At 39.0% G+C, this 26,299-nt stretch overlaps 1 protein-coding gene across 6 annotated transcripts in view; it reads left to right on the top strand.

Moving 5' to 3' along the window:
- DIP2B (disco interacting protein 2 homolog B) overlaps positions 1–26,299 on the top strand; it is a 226,977-nt gene that overhangs the window by 154,805 nt on the left and 45,873 nt on the right. For 2 of the 6 annotated variants that reach the window (XM_023257044.2, XM_045061777.1), the window contains exons 5-16: positions 2,840–3,052; positions 5,916–6,071; positions 6,543–6,665; positions 9,965–10,162; positions 12,964–13,055; positions 14,795–14,905; positions 16,708–16,831; positions 17,449–17,558; positions 20,656–20,758; positions 21,904–21,968; positions 24,009–24,102; positions 24,591–24,710. In XM_023257044.2, the coding sequence (XP_023112812.1) occupies positions 2,840–3,052; positions 5,916–6,071; positions 6,543–6,665; positions 9,965–10,162; positions 12,964–13,055; positions 14,795–14,905; positions 16,708–16,831; positions 17,449–17,558; positions 20,656–20,758; positions 21,904–21,968; positions 24,009–24,102; positions 24,591–24,710 (1,509 nt within the window). The remainder of the gene's footprint in view (positions 1–2,839; positions 3,053–5,915; positions 6,072–6,542; positions 6,666–9,964; positions 10,163–12,963; positions 13,056–14,794; positions 14,906–16,707; positions 16,832–17,448; positions 17,559–20,655; positions 20,759–21,903; positions 21,969–24,008; positions 24,103–24,590; positions 24,711–26,299) is intronic. The other 4 variants (XM_023257045.2, XM_045061778.1, XM_045061779.1 and 1 more) reach the window with 3 other exon arrangements.

Here is a 26,299-nt window from a genome sequence, read left to right on the forward strand (position 1 = left end):
AATGTTTAAGGGAGCTTGGTTTTTCTTGTTTTGTTTTGTTTTTTAAGATACTGTCTTGGAGCAGTGCTTACGTTTTGCGCATTAAGATACACGATCTGCTGAAAGCTTTGCACAGCCGGTTTTGTGCCTGTGAGCTAACCTAGAATGGATGATTCAAGGAAGAGAAGGGGAACCAATACTTATTGGCCAACTGCTATGCACTGCCACTGCTGGGGGTGTATTCTGGACAATGTCTCATTTTATGGTCTCCTGTGCATTTAGCACAAAGACCCTTAAGACAGCCCAGTGCTGTCTACTTGTCCAGCCTCATCTTCCATCAGAATTGGAAGTAACTGCCGTTGCGTCCTGTGCTGCAGCCAGCCCCGTTTCTTTCAGGTCCTTGGATGTGCCTTGTTTTCTGTGCCCTCCCCACTTCCTCACATGCTGTTCCCTCTGCCTGGCTCTTGCTCCCCCCACCTCCATACGCTTTAGAGCCGATAGCTACTTACCCTTCTGGCCTAGGTTTAGGTCTCACTTCCGTGGGTGTCTGCACTGTAAGACACTAAGTCCTATTGGAGTAGGGACATGTCTTCCTTGTTCACCATTTTATTCCTACCAACTACTGTAGTGCTTAGTAGTATTTGTCAAATGGATAAACAAGCAAACCTTCTCAGGCGGATAATGTTATTCCCCAAGTCACATAGCTTATGAGGGGTGGACCCCAGAGTTCAAATGGAAGACAGACACCAAGCCATGTTTTCTCCACTACACTGAGCCGCCCACAGTTGTAGTCACTAAACACGGAGGAGGACTGGCAGGCAAACGAGGTCATTGAATTGAAACAATGCACCTAGTGACCTAATTGATCCAGTATAGAAACACAATGAAGCCAATTTGCCGTAAACCTAATCATGAAAATACTGGTTTTGCTATCTTTTGAAAATTGGGTTATTCTGATTTTAGACTTAATGCAGTTTAAAATAAATGATGCAATAAAGACAGCCTGCAAATCCAGTGGAGTTTGTTAGGGTCCTGAGATGTATTACCCTGAGAATAGTTTGTTCTTAGGGTCAGATACACCTGTTCCACACTGCCCACCCATTGATCTTTTCTTTATCATGTTTACAAAGACAGAAATCTCTGCCTCCCAAGGTACAGTTGAAATGTTGGAATATTTTTTGAGAATTATGCAAACCTCATTCCTTAAATAAAAGGTTACAGATGGTGTTACTTTTCTTTCTCTGTATTTTCCTTAAGTCATTCTCCTTTTGTATTCTAGATCTCTTTCTCCTTTAAAGAACCTCATCAGTTTATCCCTTTGGGGTCTGGTCACTGTTTCCCTCTCCAGCCTCATATTTTGCCCCTTACTCCTCAGAGTCTTTGCTCCATTTACATAGGAATACTTGAATTCCTCCCCCCGGGATTGGTGCCCCTCTTGTGAAACCCTTTCTTACCCCGTTTCTCAGCGTCTCTTGAAGTCTTGTGAGATAGTCTGTAGGATTGTGTCTCCTGTACTGGACTGTAAGCCGTTTGAGGGCACTCTCTCCCAAGAACTTATACATCTCAGAATCCCCAGAACCTGGCATAGTTCCCAGCACATACTGTAGTTATGTAGTACATTGTGAAAATAATCAGTCGTGGGCCTCATACTTCCTTCAATATGAGATGATAAGTTGGAAGTGGTTCGGAGCAGGAAGCAAGAATGTGGTCATTATTTTAACTCTTACTTCCTTGCTTGCTCTGGACATGCAGAATCCGACTTCTAAATTAATTTAGTCTTTTGTGGTTCAAATTTCCATTGTCGAGCAGCATTCTAGCCCTGTTAGTTAGTTATCTCTTTGGCTCATTGAACCGAAGTCGAACGCAGACTTACAGTTTCACCTGAGTTAGAGTGCTCAGCAGGACTAACCACAGAATGTTTTATTTTTTTAAAAATTAAATGATATCCAATCTACAGGCCATTAATTATAACCACCAAAATCACGTAGAAGGGTTTGTCTCAGATCAGACCAAATGCCCCCTTAACTTCTATGCCTCTGAAGCTGAGAGCCTTGAAATAAATTCCTGACTTCTGCTTCCATTGGCTGTCCTATATTTGGTTGAACTTTTCCTTTTTTATTTTCTCAACATGCTTTTCTAATTTAGGCCTTATTTCCCTGAAGTCAGAGCCAGGCCAAATACAGTAAATTTGTATCAGTAAGTTTCTCACAGTTCTTGGAGAGTTAAGGAAAGCAATACAGATCGGGGCCGTCCCCTGTCACGTTTGGGAGGCTTACCTGTGCTGAGTGACCACTTGCTGCTAAAACCGTGAATGCCTCCAGGCCGAGCACTGTTTCTAATTCCATATCTAGTTCCCCCAGCACCCAGCCCACTGTTTGACACTGAAGCTGTTATTAACAAAAGTAAGTTTTTATATCGCCCTATTAGGATCATTGCCTGTTGAGTAGACACTAATTAGTAAGTACTTGTCAAAATCAGTATAGCAGCCTATCACACGGTTCTCTAATTAAGAGGTCGAGGGAGCCATATAAGCACTTCAGTATTACTTGAATATAAATAGATAAGCCAGAAAAATTCAGATCCTGATTCAGTTCAGAACAGAAAAGCATGAAGTTTAAATGTTCCAAAAGGGATTTTTTAAGAACTTAAAATTACCTATAGATTTAGGCTGTTTTGTGTTTTCAGGCTTTGGTCTGTAGACCTTTCTTTGAGATTCTTGAGAACCTTTACACACTAATCTGCCTTGAGAATGTGAATATTTTGCTGGTATCAAAATTGAATGTGTTGATCAATGAGTAAGAACTGAAAGGTCTCTGTTCTAGGCAGGATCGAGAACTTCTTTTTTTCTAATTCCACACAGACACGTCTTCGGCCTCTGAGGATGAGGGCTCTCTGAGACGCCAAGCTGCGCTCTCTGCTGCCTTGCAACAGAGCTTACAGAATGCTGAGTCCTGGATCAACCGTTCAATTCAGGGATCGTCCACTTCTTCATCCGCATCTTCTACGCTGTCCCATGGAGAGGTCAAAGGAACCAGTGGGTCTCTAGCTGATGTATTTGCCAATACCCGAATAGGTAGGAGCTGGATCTACCCGAGCAGCCCAAGTCATGTTCCATTTGGCTCCCAGCATCCAGGAAATAGTTTCTGATTTGTATTAGTTTTTTCAGAGTGGCCTAAGAAATAAAATTAGAAAGAACATAACAGTTAATGGGGCAAAGAAGGAAACACCAGCAGTACATTTGGAGTGATAGGTATCATCTGCATTATTGGTGCATAGTATTGCCCACCTGAAGCCATAGCTATTTCCATAAGCAATACTCAAGCCGCAAGATATAACACCAGTCTTAGTGTGGGTTTATCCCTGTTGGAGAATATTCCACATATTAAAAGGTGTTAAAATATGTAACATCTTAGATTTTCCTAGGATTGTTACCTGTGTTTTCTCAAACAGAAAAACATGAAACCTGAGCAAATTCTGCACTAATATCAGTGAAGCTCCTTGTCTTTAGCATAAAGACTGGATTTATGGTCCTTGCTGCTGTGTTATTGCTACAACTGGAGTGTGCAGGCTGACCGTGTTGGTACCCTGTGAGCTGCTGCCTGCTACCAGTGCTCCTGTATGGAGGGTAGCTTTCGCTTGGCTCTGCTTTATGTCTGTGTGTGTGTGTGTGTGTGTGTGTGTGTGCGTGCGCGCATGCACACGCACTTTAAGGGTTTGTGACATCTGCAAGTAAAGATATAGCTCAGATCTCTGCTTTTGCTAAATTGGTTGGTACATACTGTGCTGAGTAATGTATTTGAACATCATGTGTCTGTGGTGTCTTAATTTTCATATCAGTGGTCTTTCTATATCAGTATATATATAGACACTATATATATGTGTGTGTGTGTATATATATACGCACACACACACACACACATATATACACATATATAGATCTTTAATCTATTAATTGATTTCTGAAAAGAAAAATTTAGAAAATTTGCAATTCAAGCCTGTAATTAGTAAAGAACATAGCTACCTTGAGGGTATGATTGCCCACATTAAAAAGCCAAGTGCCAACAGCCAGTGGCTTGTCTTGCAGCTTGGCTCTGCCCTGTAATTCACTGAACCTCTTAAAGCAGCTACAGAGGAGCATACTCACCATCTTTTCTGTTCGGGAGGGTACGCAACAGAGCCATGGTCGGGTCAGGTTTTATTTCCACATTTGTCTAAAAGAAAGCAACTTCACTTATTAAAAATACTGTCCTAATACCCAGTTAACTCTGTCTAGGTTTTTGTTAACTAGATGATTTCATCTGACCTTATATTTTTCTATTGCTTCACTACTCTATGAAAAGTTTTTTGTTAAGGTATTCACAAAAACCATTTTATCTAACTACCATTATTGCCTTTTGGATGTTTGCTCTAACAGAAGCAATTCATGTTCCTAATAGAAAAATTCGAAGATACAGATAAAATATCTATATATCTATATATAGATATATAGATATATAGATATATATATATCTGTAAACCCACTTCCCACAGATAACACTCTAATGTGTATCTTCCTAGACTTTATTTGCATATGAATATGTAGGGTCTGGGTCTTGCTTTTTAAAAAATGAAATTGTACTAAACATAGTGTTCATAACCTGCTTTTCTTAGCAGTGTATCACAAATTAGTAAATCTTTTATGTCATTAATACAGAATTATACTATTATTTTTATGGTTTCAAAGTATGCTGTTATATGGCTATGTCCTGGTTTATTTAGCCATTCCCCTGGTTTGGACATTTGGGTAGTATCCAATTTTTGGCCATTATAAAAACTGCTGGAATGAACATCCTTGAACACAGAATTTGGTGCATTTGTCTGATTATTTCCTTAAGACATATCCCTATAAGTGGAATTTCTGGGGTCAAATAAAGATGAATATTTTTAATGCTTTATTACTACATTATTCTACAGAAAGGTAGGCTGTAGTCTACTTGTGCTAGTATATATAAAACTTTAAAAACCATTGAACTAGGGGGGAAAAACAACAATTGAACTTACTAACATCAGACTTTGGGGGCATAGAGACCTTACTCCCAAATTGATTTTAGAAATTGTTTATCTTATGCTTTTTGCCTTTTTTATGGTTTTGAGTAGCTTGTTGTTATTGTTGTAACTCATATATTTTACTTCCTCTAATTTTCCTTTTCTTCCCCAGATGTTTTTCTAAGTTTTCTTATGTAACACATCCCTATTGAATGGCTCTCTTCCAACTTAGGTCATTTTAGTTTCTTGATATTAAGAATCCCTACCTGAAGCAGAACAAAAGAACATTACACGATCATGCTTAGAACAAGGGAAGAACCTTGTCTGTCAAGTAGATCAGTTTCCTGTGGGTTATTTTATAAAAATTGGAAGTAGGCCTTATCTGGTTTTCTTCATTTGGGAACTTGAGGGATCTGACTCACTCCCAAGACACTCTTCCCCGTTTCCGGTGGAAGAGGAGACATTATGGACAAACCAACATAAACATGAAGAGATGCTCGAGGCTAGAATATCAGTAGCACTATGACCACAGTCACTTTGCTTTCATTTTGAAGTCACTCACAGTTTTTATTATGATTATTAACGCTGAATTTCTACCAGACTTTCTGTGGAGAAAAGAACATTTTGGAGGAACATTGGATATGTGATTGGCTCTTAATAAGGCTGTTCGAGTTCTTGAAAATAATAATTTTGAAAAAAGGAAAAAATAATTTTGATATGCCCTGGCATACACTCTTACTCTCTCATTGTATCTTACGAGTCGAATTTGATTTCAAAGGTTATTTTACAAGAATTGATAGCCCATTTTTGTGGTCTTTTCCTTGTTAAGAAACAACCGCAAAAAGATTTAAAGATTCTTGTTTTTATTGCCAATGTCATATAATTCTGAATTTTGTTTTCTCCTCCCTCAGAGAATCTCTCTGCTCCCCCTGATGTCACTACAACTACCTCTTCTTCATCATCATCTTCCTCAATGCGCCCAGCAAATATTGATCTGCCCCCTTCGGGGATAGTCAAAGGCATGCACAAAGGATCCAACAGGTCCAGCCTTATGGATACAGCTGATGGTAGGGAGTTCTTTTAGGGAGCTATATAGAGAATATTAGTTAAATTGGAAAAATGCACATCCTGAACAGCAGCACCTGAGCGGTAGAGCAGCTGCAGAACTCCACTGCAGCTGGCCGTCCAGCACAGGTCCTCTGGAGGGCCCTCTTTTCAACAGCCTGCACTGTGGGAGCACTGTTACTTGTTCAGACAGTCTGCATGGTCAGAGGATAGCTCTGAACAAGAAACAGTATGGAAAAAAGGAGGGCTAGATGAAATCTGGAAGCAGGGTGTTAATGATAGTGCCGTATTTGTTACGTGTTGCCATAAAACTTGTCGTGTACATATTTGTATTTCTTTGGCCCAGTTGAAATAGAACAAGACTCTGGGCAAAGGCCAAACATCATTAGAAATAAAAATTCCATAAAGAGTTGAGAAGCTGAGATAGCCCTAAAATCAGTGGATTTTCACTTACTGTTTTCCCCCCCTTACAGGTGTTCCTGTCAGTAGCAGAGTATCCACAAAAATCCAGCAGCTTCTCAACACTCTCAAACGACCCAAAAGGCCTCCCTTAAAGGAATTTTTTGTGGATGACTCTGAAGAAATTGTGGAAGGTAGTAGTAATAATACCAAAAACATACATTCCTTCAACAGATATATCTTAAGCAATTACTACATGGTATTTAAGGTATGGTAGGATTTAAGGATGAACAAGGCAGCATTTTTGTGGAAGAATTCATAATTCTCTGCTCTTCTTTCCCTAGGTATTTACATGTTGCATTATCCTAGAATACACATGTCAAATTTAACCTCAAACATTTACCTGGTCCTTTTTGATATAATCTTTTTGTTAAATCAACCAGCCAACACACATGTCTGCTTTATACAGGACAGTGTGGTAGATGGTGAAAAGTTCAAAGATTTATGAAAATATAGCCATTCCTTCATACTGTTTGCACCTAGAATATTCTGGTACTAAAATGCACGCACCTGAAAATAGTTTAGCCAATAAGTATGTATCCACTAATACAGCATTTGGGAGAAGGGCAGAAAGTGGAAGTGGCAGTAGTCAGTGATTTATTTAGTAATTTGACAAATATTTATGGCTGAAATCATATGATGTTTAGGATTTAATAGGAAGAATTGGGAGTCAAATGAGAAGGAGCATAGATGAAATGAAGGTGGCTGACATTTGATGATTCTTGAAGTTGAATGACAATAGGTTTTGTCCAAAGAACTGAGCCTGGTAGCTTTTGTAGTTCATTTTTGTATCCTGAGACTAATGGTAGGCTTTGATCACTTTGGACATGTTAATGATGCTTGCACTAGGCACATTAATAGACTAGATCTGGTCTTAGTCCACTTTATTCAGCCGGAAGCAACAAGCAACCTGGCATATGAGGTTAAGATGACTTTCTGTTCTGTAGGAGTCACCAAACTCTTTGAACTATGGACATCTTCCTACATACACTGACATTCAAGGTGCTAACACCAATAATAGCCTCTTCAGTATTTCTGGAATTGTGTATTGACCAGGCAAATGAAGGTCAGGGTTTAATAAGAATCACACTTGAACAGTTCTCATTGACAGAATAGCACTAACAGCTTTCCACTAATTATAAATAGACAGCAATTGCTTATTCAAATCATGATTATCTTTGGAAAAGGAAAATATCCATACGTCTTTGGAAGTCTGAAAGAGTGTCCGCCAGGGTCTGCGTTGAGGCCTGGTGGATGGCAATAATGTACACGCTCTTATGACCGGAAGACTATGCCTGCCATATATACAGTCTGTCCATAAAACCAAACTATTTAGAATCACCCATGTTTATCTTTTTACTTAATCTTGGTGGTTTAGAGTCTGGGGATATATGAACTAGAAGGGCAGTTGAAACATAATTTACCTAGGGCAGTAAATTGGGAAGTGAAACTATTTCATTAGTTCTATGTCAGTAGAAAAAAAGTCAAGACATTTTCAGTAAGTTTCCCAAATCTGTTGTTAAGTTGAGCTATAAAATAAATTTCATACTTCATTTGCCCTTCTAATACGTGGTGCTTATTCTGTTCTTCTCCATTCTATGCCTCTTCTGTCATCTCCCACTCACCTGGCTAATTCCTACCCTTCCTTTAAGATTCAGCTCCCATGGAGGACTCCATCCTCCAGCCTGGGTGATGTGGTCTTCTTCTGCCCTCCCTATAAAGTCTCTGTCATTCACTGCTCTTGTTTAGTCGCCTTAGCTCTGGGTATGTGCACAGGTCCCTCTCGCACTTCAGATACCTAATGAGGGACTCTGTTGCTTGCACCTAGCACTGATTAGAAACAGTAAATGTTAGGGGCGCCTGGGTGGCTCGGTTGGCTGAGTGTCCGACTTCAGCTCAGGTCATGATCTCACTGTTCGTGGGTTTGAGCCCTGCATCGGGTTCTGTGTTGGCAGTTCAGAGCCTGGAGCCTGCTTCAGATTCCGTGTCTTCTTCTTTTCTATCTGTCCTCCCTGGCTCGTGCGCTCTCTCTCAGAAATAAATAAAATTTTAAAAATTAAGAGAAACAATAAATGTTTGTTCCAAGAATGATGAACACTCAGTGTTTATTACATCTGTGCATATAATTGGCACTCAATAAATACTTGACTTTGTTCCATGTATCAGTTATCTTTTCTGCTATGAAAGTAGAATTTTTTTGCTTTTTATTATTGAAATAATATTAATTTGTTGTAGAAAAAGTAAGAGGACTTTTGTTTTATTCATATGAAAAAATATGAAATATTATTCACCTCCAGTCTGTGGAATGACCATGTTAATAGTCTAGCACGTTTGTTCCCCCAATCCAGTTTTATTTATTTATTTATAGTTCATTTATTTTTGAGAGAGAGAGTGCAAGTGAGCAGGGGGAAGAGAGAGACAGACAGACAGACAGACAGAGAATCCCATGCAGGCTCCACACTGTCAGCACAGAGCCCAGAATGGGGACCAAGCTCACGAACCATGAGATCAAGACTTGAGCTGAAGTCAAATGCTTAACCAACTGAGTCACCCGGGTGCCTCTAATCCGGTTCAATTTAACTAACATTGATTAAGAGGTACCATTATGTATTAGGTACTATAGGCAATAAAAGGACTAAATCCATGCCTTCCTTCAAGAAGTTGTCAGTCTCGGAGAGAAAAACTTACACAGTAAAAGAAGCCCTTAAAGACCCTTGGTGCTTTAATAAGGGTTGACAACCACATGGGTGGGAGCTGAATGACTGGGGACGGCTTCCCAGAAAATGTGCCGTTTGAGCCGCATCCTGAGAAGGATGAGTCCAGGTATACCAGCAGCAAAGGGATTGACCAAATGAGATATGGAAGGCATGGAGACATGGAACATTGTCATTTGTGCTCATTATCTGTTTGAGTTTAATACTGACCTTGTGATAGAAGTGTTACTATCCCCATTTTACAGATAAGGACATTATGTTTTACTAGTAAAATGTAAATGTAAATTTGGGTTTCTGACTCACAGTTTAATGCTTTTTCATTAAACGTAACCCGGTGAAGTGGAACCTGGCTCTCTAACTTGAGACACAAACTGTAAGGATTTTAAAACAAGTTGAGTAAAAATTACAAAATTACTAAAAAGAAATGTATGCTTTGTGCTTTTCTGTATGTTCAGTGATTTTCTTTGTTAGGGTCAGGATTTGTTTATTACATAAACTGTATTAAATATTGATTTCACAATTATGTGGAAGATGAATTAAGGCCCACTTGGTGGATTACTATTTCTAACGATGTCCTTTCTTTTCTCAGAGTGAGTTTAAACCAAATAAAGATGAAGAGAAAAGGGAAATATATTTGCGATTAGAGACCTGAGTTGTGTTAGTTGGTATCTGTATGTATTTCAGATAATAATTTTATAACCCATTGGGGTTTTTTGGTACAGTACCTCAGCCAGACCCCAACCAGCCCAAGCCTGAGGGTCGGCAGATGACCCCCGTGAAGGGGGAGCCATTAGGAGTCATCTGTAACTGGCCTCCTGCTCTTGAGTCGGCCCTACAGCGCTGGGGCACCACTCAAGCAAAATGCCCGTGTCTGACCGCACTGGACGTGACGGGGAAACCAGTTTACACTCTTACGTATGGTGAGTTTGCAAGATTCGCAGCTCCTTCCTTTTCTCCTAATAGTTCTTCTTATCACAGGTAGTGATAGATCTTGATATTTAGCAGTTGCTGGTCATTGTATTTCATGAGATCTTGTAAGTTATTTTAACAGGATCCTAAGTTCTAAGTAGAGCTACTGTCAGATATTTTCATTTGCTAAATGATATTTGCAAAGCAGCTAATATTTAAAAGAGCAGAAAGAAGAAAGAGGCTTTGTGGATCCACGGCTAAGTTAAATACTAGAAGACAATTTGGAAAAGACATTTGGGCTGGAAATATGTTAAAAATATGACAGTTTTATCTAAAAATTGAAAATTAGATCTTTTATTTATTTATTTATTTATTTATTTATTTATTTATTTTAAGAGAGGGAGGGAGGGAGAGAGAGCACATGCAAGCATAAGCGGGGGAGGGGCAGAGAGAGACGGAGAGAGAGAGAGAATCCCAAGCAGGCTCAACACACAAAGCACGAGATCATGACCTGAGCCAAAATCAAGAGTGGGACGCTTAACTGACTGAACCAACCAGGTGCCCCATCCTTTTTGTTTGTTTGTTTGTTCTTTTAGAGAAAGAGAGAGAGAGGTTGAGTCAGGGAGAAGGGCAGAGGGAGAGAGAGAGAATCTTAAGCAGGCTCCACAATCAGCATAGAGCCCAACTTGGGCTTGATCCCACGACTCTGGGATCATGACCTGAGCCAAAAATCAACAAAAGCTGGACTCTTAGCTGACTAAGCCACCGTAGGAACCCTTTATTTTTCTTTTTTAAATAACTTTTAAAAGTGGGGGGCGCCTGGGTAGCTCAGTCAGTTCAGCGTCCAACTTCGCCTCAGGCCATGATCTCACAGCTTGTGAATTCGAGCCCCATGTTGGGCTCTGTGCCGACAGCTCAGAGCCTGGAGCCTGCTTCTCCTTCTGTGTCTTCCTCTCTCTCTGCCCCTAACCCACTCGCATTCTGTCTCTGTCGCTCTCAAAAATAAATAAACATTAAAAAAAAAATTTTTTTTTTTTAATTTTTTTTTCAACGTTTTTATTTATTTTTGGGACAGAGAGAGACAGAGCATGAACGGGGGAGGGGCAGAGAGAGAGAGAGACACAGAATCAGAAACAGGCTCCAGGCTCTGAGCCATCAGCCCAGAGCCTGACGCGGGGCTCGAACTCCTGGACCGCGAGATTGTGACCTGGCTGAAGTCGGACGCTTAACCGACTGCGCCACCCAGGCGCCCCAAAAAAATTTTTTTAAATAACTTTTAAAAGTAACTTGAATTCACTTAAAATAACTTTATTTTTCAGTTTTTAACTAACAAAACAAATGGATTCAACTAGAGTGTATTATGCTAAGAGAAATAAGTCAGAGAAAGACAAATAATTGTGGGATTTCACTCATGTAGAATTTAAGAAACAAAACAGATGAACATAGGGGAAAGGGAAGCAAAAATAAAATTAAAAAAAAAAGGAGACAAACCATAAGAGACTCTTATATACAGACTGAGGGTTGCTGGCCTGGTGTTAGGTGGGGGATGGGCTAAATGGGTTATGGGCATTAAGGAGGGCACTTGTTGGGATGAGCACTGGGTGTGTTATATGTAAGTGATGAATCATTAAATTCTGTTCCTGGAAAAAAATAAAAAAGAAGAATGGATTCGACCTGGACTCTGAGAGTTTGTACTAGTTTATTCATACATACTCCTTTTTCCCTTCAGAAGTGAAGCACATTGTCCATAGACCTAGATACAGAATAATTTTAGGGAAAAACAGTTTTTATTTAAATAATTGGACAGGTTGACATGAGTTTAAATTTTAGCTTCCCCTCTGAATGAGTTATATGTAAAACTAACCTATCTACTCAAAATGGCATGACTTGTCCTTCACTTTCTACATAATCTATGATAAGAATTTCTAAGGGTGTTTGGAGAGAGGGAGCAGGAAGAGAGGAAGAATAGGCTTTTTTCCCTCCCCAAAATTATTTTTAGCATTCATTTCAGAAGCTGTATATTAAACCTTAAAGCAGTTAGCTGGCCAAATCTTTACATGTTTATTTAACATCTGTGAATGTATCTACATGTTTCATCTAGTTAATTTCCATTTTGTCTGTTTTCACTGAAATACATTGGTATGGAATGCTTAATCATTTGAGTCATACTTTTGCTTTGCGGTTAACCTCAAATATCTAATACCATATATGTAAGTGATTCTTCAGAAAAAGCTCAGAACAGAAGTAGTCTTCTGATTTTCATCCCTGTGATAAAAAATTGTTGCCCTCCTTTAAATGTGACCAGCCTAAGGGTGCCTGTGTGGCTCAGTAGGTTAAGTGTGACTTCAGCTCAGGTCATGATCTCGTGGTCTGTGAGTTCAAGCCCCATGTCAGGCTCTGTGCTGACAGCTCGGAGCCTGGTTCAGATTCTGTGTCTCCCTCTCTGTGTTTCTCTCAAAAATAAATAAATGTTAAAAAAAATTTTTTAATTAAAAAGATAAATGTTGGATCAGCCCACATCACATTGCTTCTAAAGACACTCGGATTACTTCACAAGAGAATTTGAAATATTATCTAAACCAGAATGAGCATCTGGTGATGTTTTCTTTTGTTTGGAAACAGGGCTGGCTTTTGTAATTTCCAGTGAATGTAAAGCATTTTTTTGTGGGGGAGGGACTTTGTCTTGGGGGGTGATGTTTGTCTAATGAGTCATTTGGAAGTGGCTATTGTCTTATTAAACCTGCTGATGAACTGAATGCCTCCTTGCTGAGGTAGGCCTGTTTTTTTCTATATGATTCTTTTCTTTTTCCAGGAAAGTTGTGGAGCAGAAGTTTAAAGTTGGCCTACACACTGCTTAATAAACTGGGGACCAAAAATGAACCTGTATTAAAACCTGGAGACAGGGTAATTGGTTTTTTGGTTTTAGGGAGGTGATGTTTTATTGTTTTCTAATACGCACATTCTGAATTTTTAACGTACAACAGCACAGTTTATATAACTTTTATTCTTAGAAAATGAAAATGGTTTGGTTCCAACCAAAGTTAGCTGAATGCCAGGTGATAATTTTTTGTATTCATAGATGAAGGAAATTCACGTGTCCCTTTCTGTAGCTGCTAAATCAGTTAACTCTTGTGCTAATAAAAGAAAGAGGAGCCTCTTTCTGGAAATAAATAGTTCAATAATCAGACAACAAAAATAGCAATAAAGTTTAGTCTGACTTTTTTTATTAAAAATTGCCCCATAAAATTTTTCAAAAAATTTTCTGTGGTTTTATGTAGAAAGGGAGGGAGACCCATATTCTAAGAAGAAACAAAATGATATCATTTAATTTCTTCTTTAATTGGAGGTGACATGAAACAAAAAAAATATTTTTACTTTTTGAAGATTTTTTTCCCATCAATGACTTTCTGTATATGATCACTTCTTACTGTCAAACATGACTTTTTATTTGGTGTTTGTAGAACAAAGCACCAACTCACAGCAGGGCTGTTTTGAGTAGACGCATGATCCAGAACTTCCTGAACTAGCCTTTTAAAAATACCTTTGCATTGTGGCAGAGGGCACCTAAAGGGTGACTCTACTTATAACTGTGATACATGAGGGTTTCCTGGTCCTCACTGAACCCTAGGAAGGTAATTTTGTGTCCTCTACTTGTGTACAGGAAAGAAATGGGTTGTCTTAAATCTTTTCTGGAATTAGTATTTGTCAGAACTCTAGGAAGGATTAACAACTTCAGAATTGAACTTAACTTGGGAGTAAGTTAAGAGAATTTGAAAGTTAAAGAAAGGGAAACAGCAGTCTAGTGACACAATTAAGTTTCACATGTCAATCTATGAACATCTAAGCCAAGTAACAAGCTTCACAATGATCATGACTTCTGGGGTTTTGCTTTCCTTGAGTAAATTGGGAAGGGTCAGTTATCCCTGTCAGACATTACAGGTGAGATCACAATTTTGAACGCATTACACAAGCTTCACTGTTTATCTTTTGTAGAAGAATTAACTTTTTATCCATAGTGGTTTGTGCCGGTGTTACTTACACCTATTACCAATGCCTTCATGCTAGAGTACTTGCGTTGTTAGTTAAGTGAGTAGGGATTAAAGTTAAGTGAGCAGTGAACTCATTAAAGAATAAGAAACCTTGAGCTGGCCCTACAGTGGCAATCAAGTCAGTCAACACTTGTGAGTTCTCTGAGAGTTGTAAGGCTTATTCTCTAATATGCTGGCCTATCTAGAGAGATCCATTACATTTATTTTATTTAGTCCTGCACTAAAGTAAATTGCCTTAGGTTTCACAAGTAATTAACTTACTACTTAAGGTGAGTTGTTAATTGCTCAATCACCAGTAGAATTCAGTGAAAATTTTTTCTTATGATGATGATGATGAATTGCATTACAGTTTCTAAAATGTGTCTAGTGTAATCCTGGGTATGCTAGAGAGCTTTTTAGATTTGTGCATCTTTCTCAATAACTTAATTTCCGTTAGGCTATTAAATAGTTTGTGTTTATGATACGTGCAATATATATATATATATATATATATATATATATATGTATAGCATATATATATATGTTTATCTTAGAGAATGATATTGAAGGTATTTGTTTTTATTCCTGTTATTGAATGGTCATTATGCATTTTAGGTAGCCCTGGTTTACCCCAACAATGATCCAGTCATGTTTATGGTGGCTTTTTATGGATGTCTCCTGGCAGAAGTGATTCCAGTGCCTATAGAGGTACCTCTTACCAGAAAGGTAACATTGCTGAATTTAAGAGGAATGTAGCCTGATGTGACATGGTGGGCATCGGGTTCTTGGATCAATTGATTCCATCATGACATTAGAAACAGCCTAACCGTTTTCTTAAGTACTCAGCTTCACTTTCTAAAAACATGAGAGTTGTAGAAAAATAATTATTATTATTTATAAGTTTCATGAAAATAATACATTTTCAACTAAGATAGACTTTATATAGTATATATATCACTTGAGAATCATGGGGGTATACCTGACTTTTCAATAATTACTGTTTATAAAGAAGACCCCTATTGCTTCAGAGACTATAGATAATCCACATTTACAAGGTGGGAACTTTGTATAAAGGGTTTTCCTTTAACTGTATCATACAGCCCAGGGTTTTCCTTAGGTTGAAGGATGACACGGTGATGATGGCATGTTACTACTCTGGGAGATAAGATTTTACTTTAATGTCACATCAGCCCATGCAGCATATGTAACAAGTTTTCAAGTTTAACTTGAATGATTTCTCTGTGAGCTGTTTGACCCTAAATTTCTCATATAGTTTATTATTGAGAGATCATGATAAAGACAAATATGGTAGATACTGTGGATTTACAAATACATATATATATTTTTTTTTTCTGAAAGGAATGAAAAACAAATTGATAACATCCCTGAAACTTTGGTTGATGGGATATAGTATCTTTAGATCAATCAGGAAATCTTAAGGTTGTTCTTAAATTATTGAGTTGGCTGTGTTTGTGTGGTTTCATAATGATACTTTTAAGGTGGTATTTTAATGGAAATACTTTATATCTTTTGTTGTTTGCTCTTGCCATAAGTCTTATATCTTTTTTTTTAATGTTCAGTTTTTGAGAGAGAGAGAGAGAGAGAGAGAGAGCACACAACTAGGGGAGGGGCAGAGAGAGAGGAGACACAGAATCCCAAGCAGGCTCCAGGCTCTGAACTGTCAGCACAGAGCCTGATGCTGGGCTCAAACTCACGAACTGTGAGATCATGACTTGAGCTGAAGTTGGACACTTAACTGACTGAGCCACCCAGGCACCCCAGCCATAAGGCTTAAATATTATCTCCTTTAAAATATAATAATAAAGAGTATATGGATTTGGGTATAACCATCCATTCACTTTCATTGTAAATGTAGACCTTTGGTGTCCATTTACATTATTTTATTCTGACCTGGGTTGCTTTGCTTTTGAATTTGGGGATGTGGCTAGGTCAACACAGCTTAACCATGTTCACATCTATTTCACTGGCCTGAAATTAACTTAAAAAAATTTTTTTTTAATGTTTGTTTTTGAGAGAGAGAGACAGACAGACAGAGACAGAATGCGAGCCAGGGAGGGGCAGAGAGAGAGGGAGACACAGAATCTGAAGCGGGCTCCAGGCTCTGAGCTGTCAGCACAGAGCCTGACGCAGGGTTCGAACCCATGAATTGTGAGATCATGACCTGAGCTGAAGTCTGACGCTTAACCCACTGAGCCACCCAGGCACCCCTGAAATTAATTTAAAAGAGAAGCATTGCTAACTTTTGAGTAAAATGGTCACATTGACTGGTAGAATTCATCCTCAGCGATGTCAGATTAATAAAATACTTGATTTGTACTCAGGAAATCATTGTACTGTAGAAATTATTTGGAAGAACATATTGTCATTGGATGTTGACAACTGCCAGGTAGCAGTGGGGTTCCATGAATGTTATCACACAAGTGCCAGAGCATTGCTAAGTCCTAGGTTTGGGGCATGGGTGTGCTCATGCTCACTCCCCTGTCGTGCTCATTACCTTCTCTCCACAGGATGCCGGAGGTCAGCAGATTGGCTTCTTGCTAGGAAGCTGTGGTATCGCCTTAGCTCTGACCAGTGAAGTTTGTCTAAAGGGGCTGCCAAAAACCCAGAATGGAGAAATTGTACAGTTTAAAGGTTAGTAATATTTATACTTTGAATTATCAGTTAACAGTTAAAGCTTAGTGGTTTGATCAGTGTCTTAATTTAATAATAGCTAACTACCTAACATATATTTTCTTATTTAATTTTCACATTCTTATGAAGTAGGTACCATTATTATCCCCGTTTTACAGGTGAGGAAACTGAGACACAGAGAGGTTAAGTAACTTGCCCAAAGTCACAGCTAATAAATGGCAGAGCAGCGATTTGAACCCAAATCTGTCTGATTCCACAGCCCACACCCTTAACCTTTATGCTGATGGTTGGAAAAAGCTACCACTCTGTTCACTAAAGCTAAATGCTACATGTAGAGACAGAGGATAGACCACTAACCTCAGTGGACTTCCATTGCCAAATGGACCTCCCAATTGTTGAGGTAATGTCAAGGCCGGAAATTAGCATGTGGAACGATTGTACTTTTGAAAGAAGGTATAATTGTCTGGTGATCTATCACTGAAAACTAATAAATATAGTATGTTACTGATTATAAGATGACCTTGATTTGGTCTCTTGATATTTAAAACGACCAGTTCAATGTGAACTCCTTCCCTTATGGCTTAGGCAATTCAATTTTCATTTTGGGTTTGATTTAGGTTGGCCCCGGCTCAAATGGGTCGTAACAGATTCCAAGTACCTTTCAAAGCCACCTAAAGACTGGCAGCCCCACATCTCACCTGCCGGTACAGAACCAGCATACATTGAGGTAAGTCCTGAGACTAATACATTGTGCCTTCCTGTGGCTTCAGTTGCTATCTTCTAAAAGTCAAAACTAACCTTTTGCAGCTTTAATGTTAGAAAAGCCTCCTGGTTTGTTAGAGTTCCATCTTTTGGCTTATAAAATGCTTGTGGTGGGCCTTCTGTTCTAATTATTTTTAACATAAATACACATTCAAGAGAAAGCAAAAAAAAAAGTGATCCTTCTCATATAAGAAAGTTACACAAGACTTAGAGATGTGCAAAGGTTTAAGAAATGTATACTGACAGAGATGTTTCTCTGCTGCTTTTGGTGAGGTAGGGGCGTGGAAAGCAAAAGAATGGAGACCTGAGGAAGGAAAATACCTGTACTTGAAAAGAACAAATTTAACAGATGAAAAAGAGCAAGAAAAAACAAATGGCTAGAGGGTTTGGTATTGAAGGTCAGTGTAGCATCTGGAGTGGTTGCTAGCATTCAGTTTGAGGGATTAAGTCCTTCTGCATACGAGGCACCAGGCTAAGAGCCGCTTCCAATGCATTATCTCAGTCAGCCCTCACACGAACCCTGTGAGGTCAAGGCTGACATTAAACCTGCTTTATGGGGGAATAATATTCCATTGTGTGTGTGTGTATGCATGTGTGTGTGTGTGTGTGTGTGTGTGTGTGTGTGTGTGTGTGTATACACACACACTACATCTTTATCCGTGTATCAGTTGATGGACATTTGGGCTCTCTCCATAGTTTGGCTGTTGTTGATAATGCTGCTATAAACCTTACTCAGCCATGAAAAAGAATGAAAGCTTGCCATTTACAATGACGTGGATGGAGCTAGAATGTATTGTGCTAAGCAAAATAAGCCAGTCAGAGAAAGACAAATACCATATGATTTCACTCATATGTGGAATTTAAGAAACAAAACAGATGAACATATGGGAGGGGGGGAAGAGAAGAGAGGGAAACAAACCACAAGAGACTCTTAGAGAACAAACAGTGTTGACAGAAGGAGGTGGGGAGAGGATGGACTAGATGGGTGATGGGTATTAAAAACAGCACTTGTTGTGATATGAGCACTGGGCGTTGTATGTACGTGATGAATCACTGAATTCTACTCCTGAAACCAATATTGCACTGTATATTAACTAAAAAAGAAAACCTGCTTTTGAGATAAGGAGACTAAGACTTAAATGAACTCAAGTAACCAACCGAAGGCCACATGACTCAAAAATGACAGAGCTAGGACTTCTACTCACATTTGTTTCCCTCTAAAAGCTATGCCCTTGATGACTCCACATCCTGCTTGAGACATCTTAGTAAGTGCTTACCAAGTGTTTGCTAAGTTTTAAATGATAAACCAATCAATAGATTTAAAAAGTTTGAGGGAAAAAAATCCACTCAGCCTTGAGCCCCGTGGTGATAACTGGCTATAAAAGGGAAGAGAGTGGGCAGTAGCTTTGAGGCGTGATGTGTTAATGTTGGAGGCGAGGAGGATTGCTTTGAAAGATGGAAGAGACTGGAGTATGTTTAGATGACAGACAAGTAAACAGGCGATTAAAATACCAAATGTAGCCATCATCCCTCAGTCCACATCATGTCTCATTGAGGACATAGTTCATCACTCCATCCTCCTTAACACTGCTCACTGGCTTCCCTGACTGCTCCCTCAGTTCTCCTGCCTCACTGACCACTCCTTTTCAGACTTCTTTATCGGTTTGTCCTAAAAAATGAAGGGTGCTTCATTGTGTGGCCCCTGCTTAACTCTCTGGCTTCACATAGAATGACTCCCCTCCACATCTAGACTTTGGCTATTCTGAATTAACTTGCAGTTTTCACTTAGGACCCTCTTATGACCCACAGGACATTGCTAGTGAGTTTAAAGTACGCTATGAGTCATAGGGAGCTATTAAAGGGCTGTCAGAAGAGTTTGATAAGAATAAATATGTTATTTAAAGACGTATCTGGTTTGATTAGATTAAGAAGGTAAACAGAGAGTCCACGTTTTACAGTTATCCAGGTACGCCCAAGCTCATGGTGATAGGGATAGAGAAGAGTGGGTGGAATTGAGAGATAGGAAGGAAGGAAGGAAAAGAGACAGGATTTAGGGACAGACTCTGGAGAGGGAGGAGGCAAGAAAGACTCTCAGGTTTCTGACTTGAGCAACGGGTAGATGGTGGCATCCTTTACCAAGATAGAAAATACAGCAAGAAGAGTTCATGGGCATGGGGTGGGGATGAAGAATACAGTAGTGGATACATGGGGTTTTATAGGACTATGGGTCATTCAAGGGGAACAATTGACTCTACGAGTCTAAATGTCTGAAAGGAGGGCTGGGTCAGAGGTTGAGAACTGGAAGCCATCAGGCGCATGTGGTATCCCGATGGAAGAAAGTAAAAAGAGAAAGAAGAACAGAACTTTCAGGAAATGCCAACATTTAAGGGATGGGCAGAAGAATGGAAGGGGGAGAGAGATGGAGAGATTGTGAATAGGAGAGAGGAATATCACAAAAGCTAAGGAAGAAGACAGTGTCAAGGAAGGAGGTGTTACATGTTACAGAAATGTCGGATAAAATAAAGTATGTCTTGTGTCCTTTTGATTTAACAATCAGAAGTTGCTGATCTTGGTAAAAAGCGACTTGGATGGAACATTGAGGAAAAAGCAAAATGAGAGTTGATTGATTTATAGGAGTGAGTAGGCCATCTCTAGGTGTTCCCCTCCCACCCTGGGAGCTTCTGACAGGAACCACACCTTACCCACCTAGAACTCTGCGGTGCCCTGCTTGCCATGTTTTTGATACAGTGCTTCCATTAATGCAGTTCAAGTCACTTGTTTGTTTAGCTTCTTTAACAGCCACTTGACACTGATGACTAATTAAACTTGTAAGAATTTTTCACACATCCTTTCTTGAGTTTTGTCACTTGTCAATGCTATCTTTGCGTGATTAGAGTTTGGGGCCCTACCGTATAGTCTTAAATATTCATATGAAACCTATTAAATGTAGCCCATTACCATGGCTTATCTGGGTTTCATTTTGGAATTCTAGTTTGTCATTTGAAATAACCCATTTTATTGTGTTTCTTATGCTTTTGTTTTTTGTGATTTTTTTTTCCTAGTATAAAACAAGCAAAGAAGGGAGTGTGATGGGAGTTACAGTATCCCGCCTTGCGATGTTGTCTCACTGCCAAGCTGTGTCCCAGGCCTGCAATTATTCTGAAGGTCAGACTTCATCTCGTGACTGCCCTCATTGTGAGCTTCAGATATATGTGACTGTGAGCAGAGTGCTCAAAGATTGGATTCCAGTTAATGACCAAACTCAGAGTGAAGTGCTTTAGGACACATTCTTGGCTTGCTTTTGCTTTTCTTTTTCACAAATATGCTGTAATTTAAAGGAACTAAAATGCTGGGCAAACCAAATATGTAAAGCATGATTTCTAGAGTGCAGAAATAGGAAACAAATTAAAACCATGTGTTTATTAGCTGCAGAATGTTACATATCGCCATCTCCCTGTGTTTATAGAGCTGACACCAGTTGTGCATTTGGAGTTAAAGAAATCCAGCTACCAAAAAGCACAAATTAAAACACAAAAATGTATTCTGTATTGTGAAAGTTTAGATGTGTTGATATAGTATAGTGACTCTTTGCCTTAGAATGTTCTTTGCAATATTAAATTTTTTAGTACTTTATTTTCCTTTCATAAAATGAAGCAAGTTATACATGTTCATTATAGAACAGCATTCTTGTCTGGTAAAATGCATATATATAATGGAAGCAATCAAAAGCCAAAAAAAATGGGGATTGATTAAATTATAATATGCTCAAGTAGTGGGTTATACCCTGAGGCATTAAGACGCCTGTTCTTGAATATTAAAGATCTAAGGAAATTATTTCAATATATCATTAAGTAGAAACAAATTAGATACAGTGCAGTATGCCTGTTTTGTTATGGTAGGTATCTGTCTAGATATAAGGATGCTTAGAAGTATGTGTAGATCTATATAAATATATAGATACAGATATACACCAACTTTTTTTACTTTCTCTAGAAAGTATAATTTTTTACATGTGCTTCTGAAACATGCAGTTCTAAAATAAGCATGTGTTCCTTGTATAATTAGGAAAAAAATATTACCTCTTGGAAGACAGTGCCTATGTCATAATAAGTTTCAGACTCCTTATCTCTTCTGTGACCTTGTTCCCCTGTGATTGGTCCCCTCGCCAGTTTGAGGGGACCCTCAAGTAATCAGAAGCTTTTAGTGATTTCTTCAGAAGTATAAAATCAGTTGTTTAATAGAGACAAATGAAACACATCTGCTGCTTAACACTGAAGATGATTTCCTTTTTCCTATTTTTTCAATCTTAGGGGAGACAGTGGTAAATGTTTTAGACTTTAAGAAGGATGCCGGGCTATGGCATGGCATGTTTGCGGTAAGCTCCTCAGAATGATGGCCTTTAGTGTAAATTGTGCTTATAATTCAGGTCGGTATATAAGCTGTGTAACCAGAGCATCTCCCAGTGGTTATTTGAAATGTAATTCCCCCAAAAATCAATAATATTTTCCAGAAGAATTTTGTAATACAGATGGTAACTTTTTTAAAGGAGAATGTAATTCTGTTTTTTCTTCAGTGTGTGGTTGGACATACTCTTCACATAACTGTGTAGGAGAACTTAGGATCAAAAATTTTTTAAACATCTGCTATGACGGCTCAAAACTATTATAGTACCACTTTTCTACAAATGACTATATATGTATGATAAAAGTACATTTGAGATTTGCTTCTTCTCTTTTCTGAAGAAAGGATTTACATGAATGTATTTAGATCCTGGTAACTGTGCTTAATGACATCTAACTTTTCCATTGGGCAAAATATATTGAATGACTCCAAGCAACAATTAAAGAGTAAAGTAACAAGGTAGATCAGCTCCTTTCCACAATAGAGGAACAGGTAACATGCTGTGGGAGTTAGAGAAAGGTGAGTCCCTCCCACCTCCAGCATCAGGCCATTTTTATAGAAGAGCGGCAATTGAGTTGGACTTTGAAAAATGGGCAAGATTTAGCCATATGGAGATATCTTGTGGGTGGAGGTAAAGAGGGGACATTTCAATGGGAAAAACTACCGTATATAGCGTGCTGATTTGGAGGGAAGAGAGACAAAGGGTCCAGAAGTTGAAGAGGACCTTCAAGAGATTGTCTCTTCCAACTTCCTTGCATATTGCAGGAATCTGAGAAAGAGTAGCAAATGAAGCCTAGGGGAAGAGGAGGAGGATCCCTTTTCACCCAGGACACACTTCAAAGTAGTAAGAGCCTGTTCCTTCAGTGTACATAATTTCTAGCTCATTTCTGAAGCCCTTTTGATTGGTTAAAACACCGTTTTGAGGGGTTGGAGAGAATTTTCTACCTGTGATACAAAGAGCAAGATGGGGACGTGTAGAAGAACTAGTATTAACACCATTTTGTCCTTGAAAATCCAAAAATTTGTCACCATAGCTAGAAACGTGGGGGAAGGAGGTAAAAGAGGTTTACAGTGGTGTCTTGTATTTTGGGGGGCCACTTAGGTGATGATCAGAATGGCCAATCTAAATACCAAAACTTAATTACTCTGTGGGCTGGATCTCTTTGGGAACCGGGGTCCTGTGTATATTCAGTTTGGGGGGCAGGAGAGACACCAAATTCCATGACTCGCTCAGCTCACTCAGCTTTATCTACCCAAACACTTAAGAAGTCTGAGCAGATCCTCCTGTAAGAATCAGGGAAACGCTGATTTCTTGCTTTGTAATAGCCAGCGCTTTGTGGGATGTAGTGCGCATGTGCATGATGAAAGTGCTTAGCGGGTTGGAGGGCAGTTTGGCAGTATCTGGTGAATTTTAAAAGCACATGTCCTATGACCCAGCAGTACTACTTTCTGTATCTACTGTAGACAGACACTTGCACACGTGTGCAGGGAAGTGAGTATAAATATGTTCCTTGAGAAACACTGTTTGTAATAGCAAAACGTTGTCAATGATAGAGAAATGCCTAAATAAATTGTGCTATAGTCATACTGTGGAATAGTATGCAGCAGCTCAAGAAGTATTATGTAGATCTCTTATACTTGTGTGCACAGATTTAGCTCTAAAACATTTTAAGTGAAAAAAAAGCAGGCTGCCAATCTGTGTATGATATGATGCCTTTTAATGTTAAAAATACTTTTATCTTCCTTTGGGGACAAATATATATGAATTATACAGGAAAAGGGCCCGGAGGATACATGCCAGTTTCATAACCAGTAATCTCTGAGGAGGAGAGGAACGAACCAGGTTTAAGGGTAGATAGCAAATGAAGACTTCAGCCTTAGAGTTAATATTTCAGATTTTTTTTCAAAGAGCATATGTTACTTCTGTGCCTAAAACCATTAATGATAGTTCAGTTTTAAAATGCTGAGTATGTGTTGGGTATTGATTACTTTTTGTCTTTCTTTGCTTTTTCAGAATGTAATGAACAAGATGCATACAATTAGTGTACCCTACTCTGTTATGAAGACTTGCCCGCTCTCTTGGGTCCAGAGAGTACATGCCCACAAAGGTAGTTGCACACAACATCTGAGCTTTAATTATGTGACTGTTTGAACTGAGATTTCAGGGATTTTCAAATTGCTCTTCTGGAGACATAATTCTATGCCTTGGTGGCTTGACGGGTTTTAGAGTTCAATCACTATCAAATTAGGTATGTTGTCTGTTTCATCTCACTTGATGTCCTTTCTTATGAGCCGAGGTGAATTTGCTTGAATCTGAACCCTGAATTAGATTCATTGGGTGCTTCAGTGTTCAAAGCTTCCTTGGCCGAGCTATGTAGCCTGCCTGCAGGTCACAGTAAGCAAAACAATTGTGCGTCTGTGTCAGTTGCTACTGCTTCAGAGCACCTGGCACAATTTCTTTGAAGCCTTTTTTATTTTCTCTAAGTGAAAATCATGATCCCTAAAATAAGTAAAAATGTTTTTATTATAGTGTATTAAATGCACACCAATTTTAGCATGTATGTGTGTGTTAACTTTATCCGTTTTGAATTTATAGCCAAAGTAGCTTTAGTAAAATGTCGAGACTTGCATTGGGCTATGATGGCACATCGGGACCAAAGAGATGTCAGCTTGAGTTCCCTCCGGATGTTAATTGTAACTGATGGAGCTAATCCCTGTGAGTATTTCTAGAGTGTGGGTGTGGGAATAGCCTTTCCTTTGGTAGGTTGAGGTTTTTCCCTTTCCATAAGCATTTTTTTACATCTGTATTGAAATGTAATTCACATACCATAAAACTTGTCCATTTAAAGAGTGTAGTTCAGAGGCTCCTGGGTGGCGCGGTCTTTTAAGCACCCAACTTCAGCTCAGGTCACGATCTCACAGTTTGTGAGTTCCAGCCCCATATCGGGCTCTGTGCTGTAAGCACGGAGCCTGCTTGGGATCCTCTGTCTCCCTCTCTTTCTGCCCCTCCCCCACTCATGCTCTCACTTGCTCGCGCTCTCTGTCAAAAAAACATTTAGTAAATGAAGAAATGTATAAATAAATAAGTGTGCTGTTCAGTGGTTTCAAGATATGCACAGTTATACAACTGTCACCATGAACTAAGTTTAGAACATCATTACCTCCCCCCATTAAAACAAAACAAAACAAGACAAAACAAAACAAAAAAAACATAACCATTGGTAGTCACTCCTTATTTCTCCCTCTCTGTTCCCTAGCCCTAGGCAACTGTTCATCTACTTTCTTTGTCTACAAACTTACCTACCCTGGACATTTTGTATACTGTATGTGGCCTTTTGTGATTGGCTTCTTTCACTTAGTATGTTTTCAGGATTCCTCCATGTAGCATGTGTTCATACTTCATTCCTTTTCGTTGCCATATAATACTCCATTGAATAGATATACCACATTTTATAAGCTTTCAGAAATACCCCTTCTTGCTCACTCATTTATATCCTTTTTCTATCATGTGACTATAAGGAGTGATAAGAAGTTGACTTGATGTAACCCAAGTGTCTAGACTTTATATAAATTCCCCCTATGGACAAATCAAAGGACTTGGGGAAAGCTTTTGGAAATCTTACCATGTTACCTGCTTTTCCCTCCAAGCACAGACACCTGAGCCTCCACACAGTAGAATCAGGTAAAGTGTTAGAAACTGTGCTCTCAGGGCACCTGAGTGGCTCAGTCAGTTAAGCATCTGACTCTTAATTTCGGCTCAGGGCATGATCCCGAGGTTATGGGATTGAGCATGGAGCCTGGAGCACCGAGCATGGAGCCTGCTTAAGATGATTCTCTCTCCCCCTCCGCCCCTTTCCCCTGTTCTCTCTCTCTCTATCTCTATCTCTGTCTTTCTCAAATTAAAAACAAAAAAAGAAAGAAACTGTGCTCTTTGCTGTAAGTGCATTTCTGTCAGTAGTCACAATGGTATAAACACAGATGTGGGGTTGACCTTAGAAACAAATCTGAGATTATCGCATAGAAGAGAATGGCTGCAGTACATCTCTGCTATTGATTGCACAGTTTGGTAGGAGCAGCCCTATTCCAATTTGTGACTTTAAATAGTGTCAGTGACCTTTTATGGGCTGACTAAGCATTTATTTGTCCTTGAAATGTATCCACCATCTCACAGGCACAATAAAATATCTGTATGGAATTAAGGAGGTACAGTGAGAGTTCTCATGAAAAGCAAATGTGTTGGCTCTCCACTCTTTACCAATTTTCTACAGTAATGAAAATCACAATTTTAGCTTTCACGTTGATTTG

The sequence above is a fragment of the Felis catus genome, chromosome B4 (assembly GCF_018350175.1).
Source record: "Felis catus isolate Fca126 chromosome B4, F.catus_Fca126_mat1.0, whole genome shotgun sequence".
Classification (NCBI taxonomy): domain Eukaryota; kingdom Metazoa; phylum Chordata; class Mammalia; order Carnivora; family Felidae; genus Felis; species Felis catus.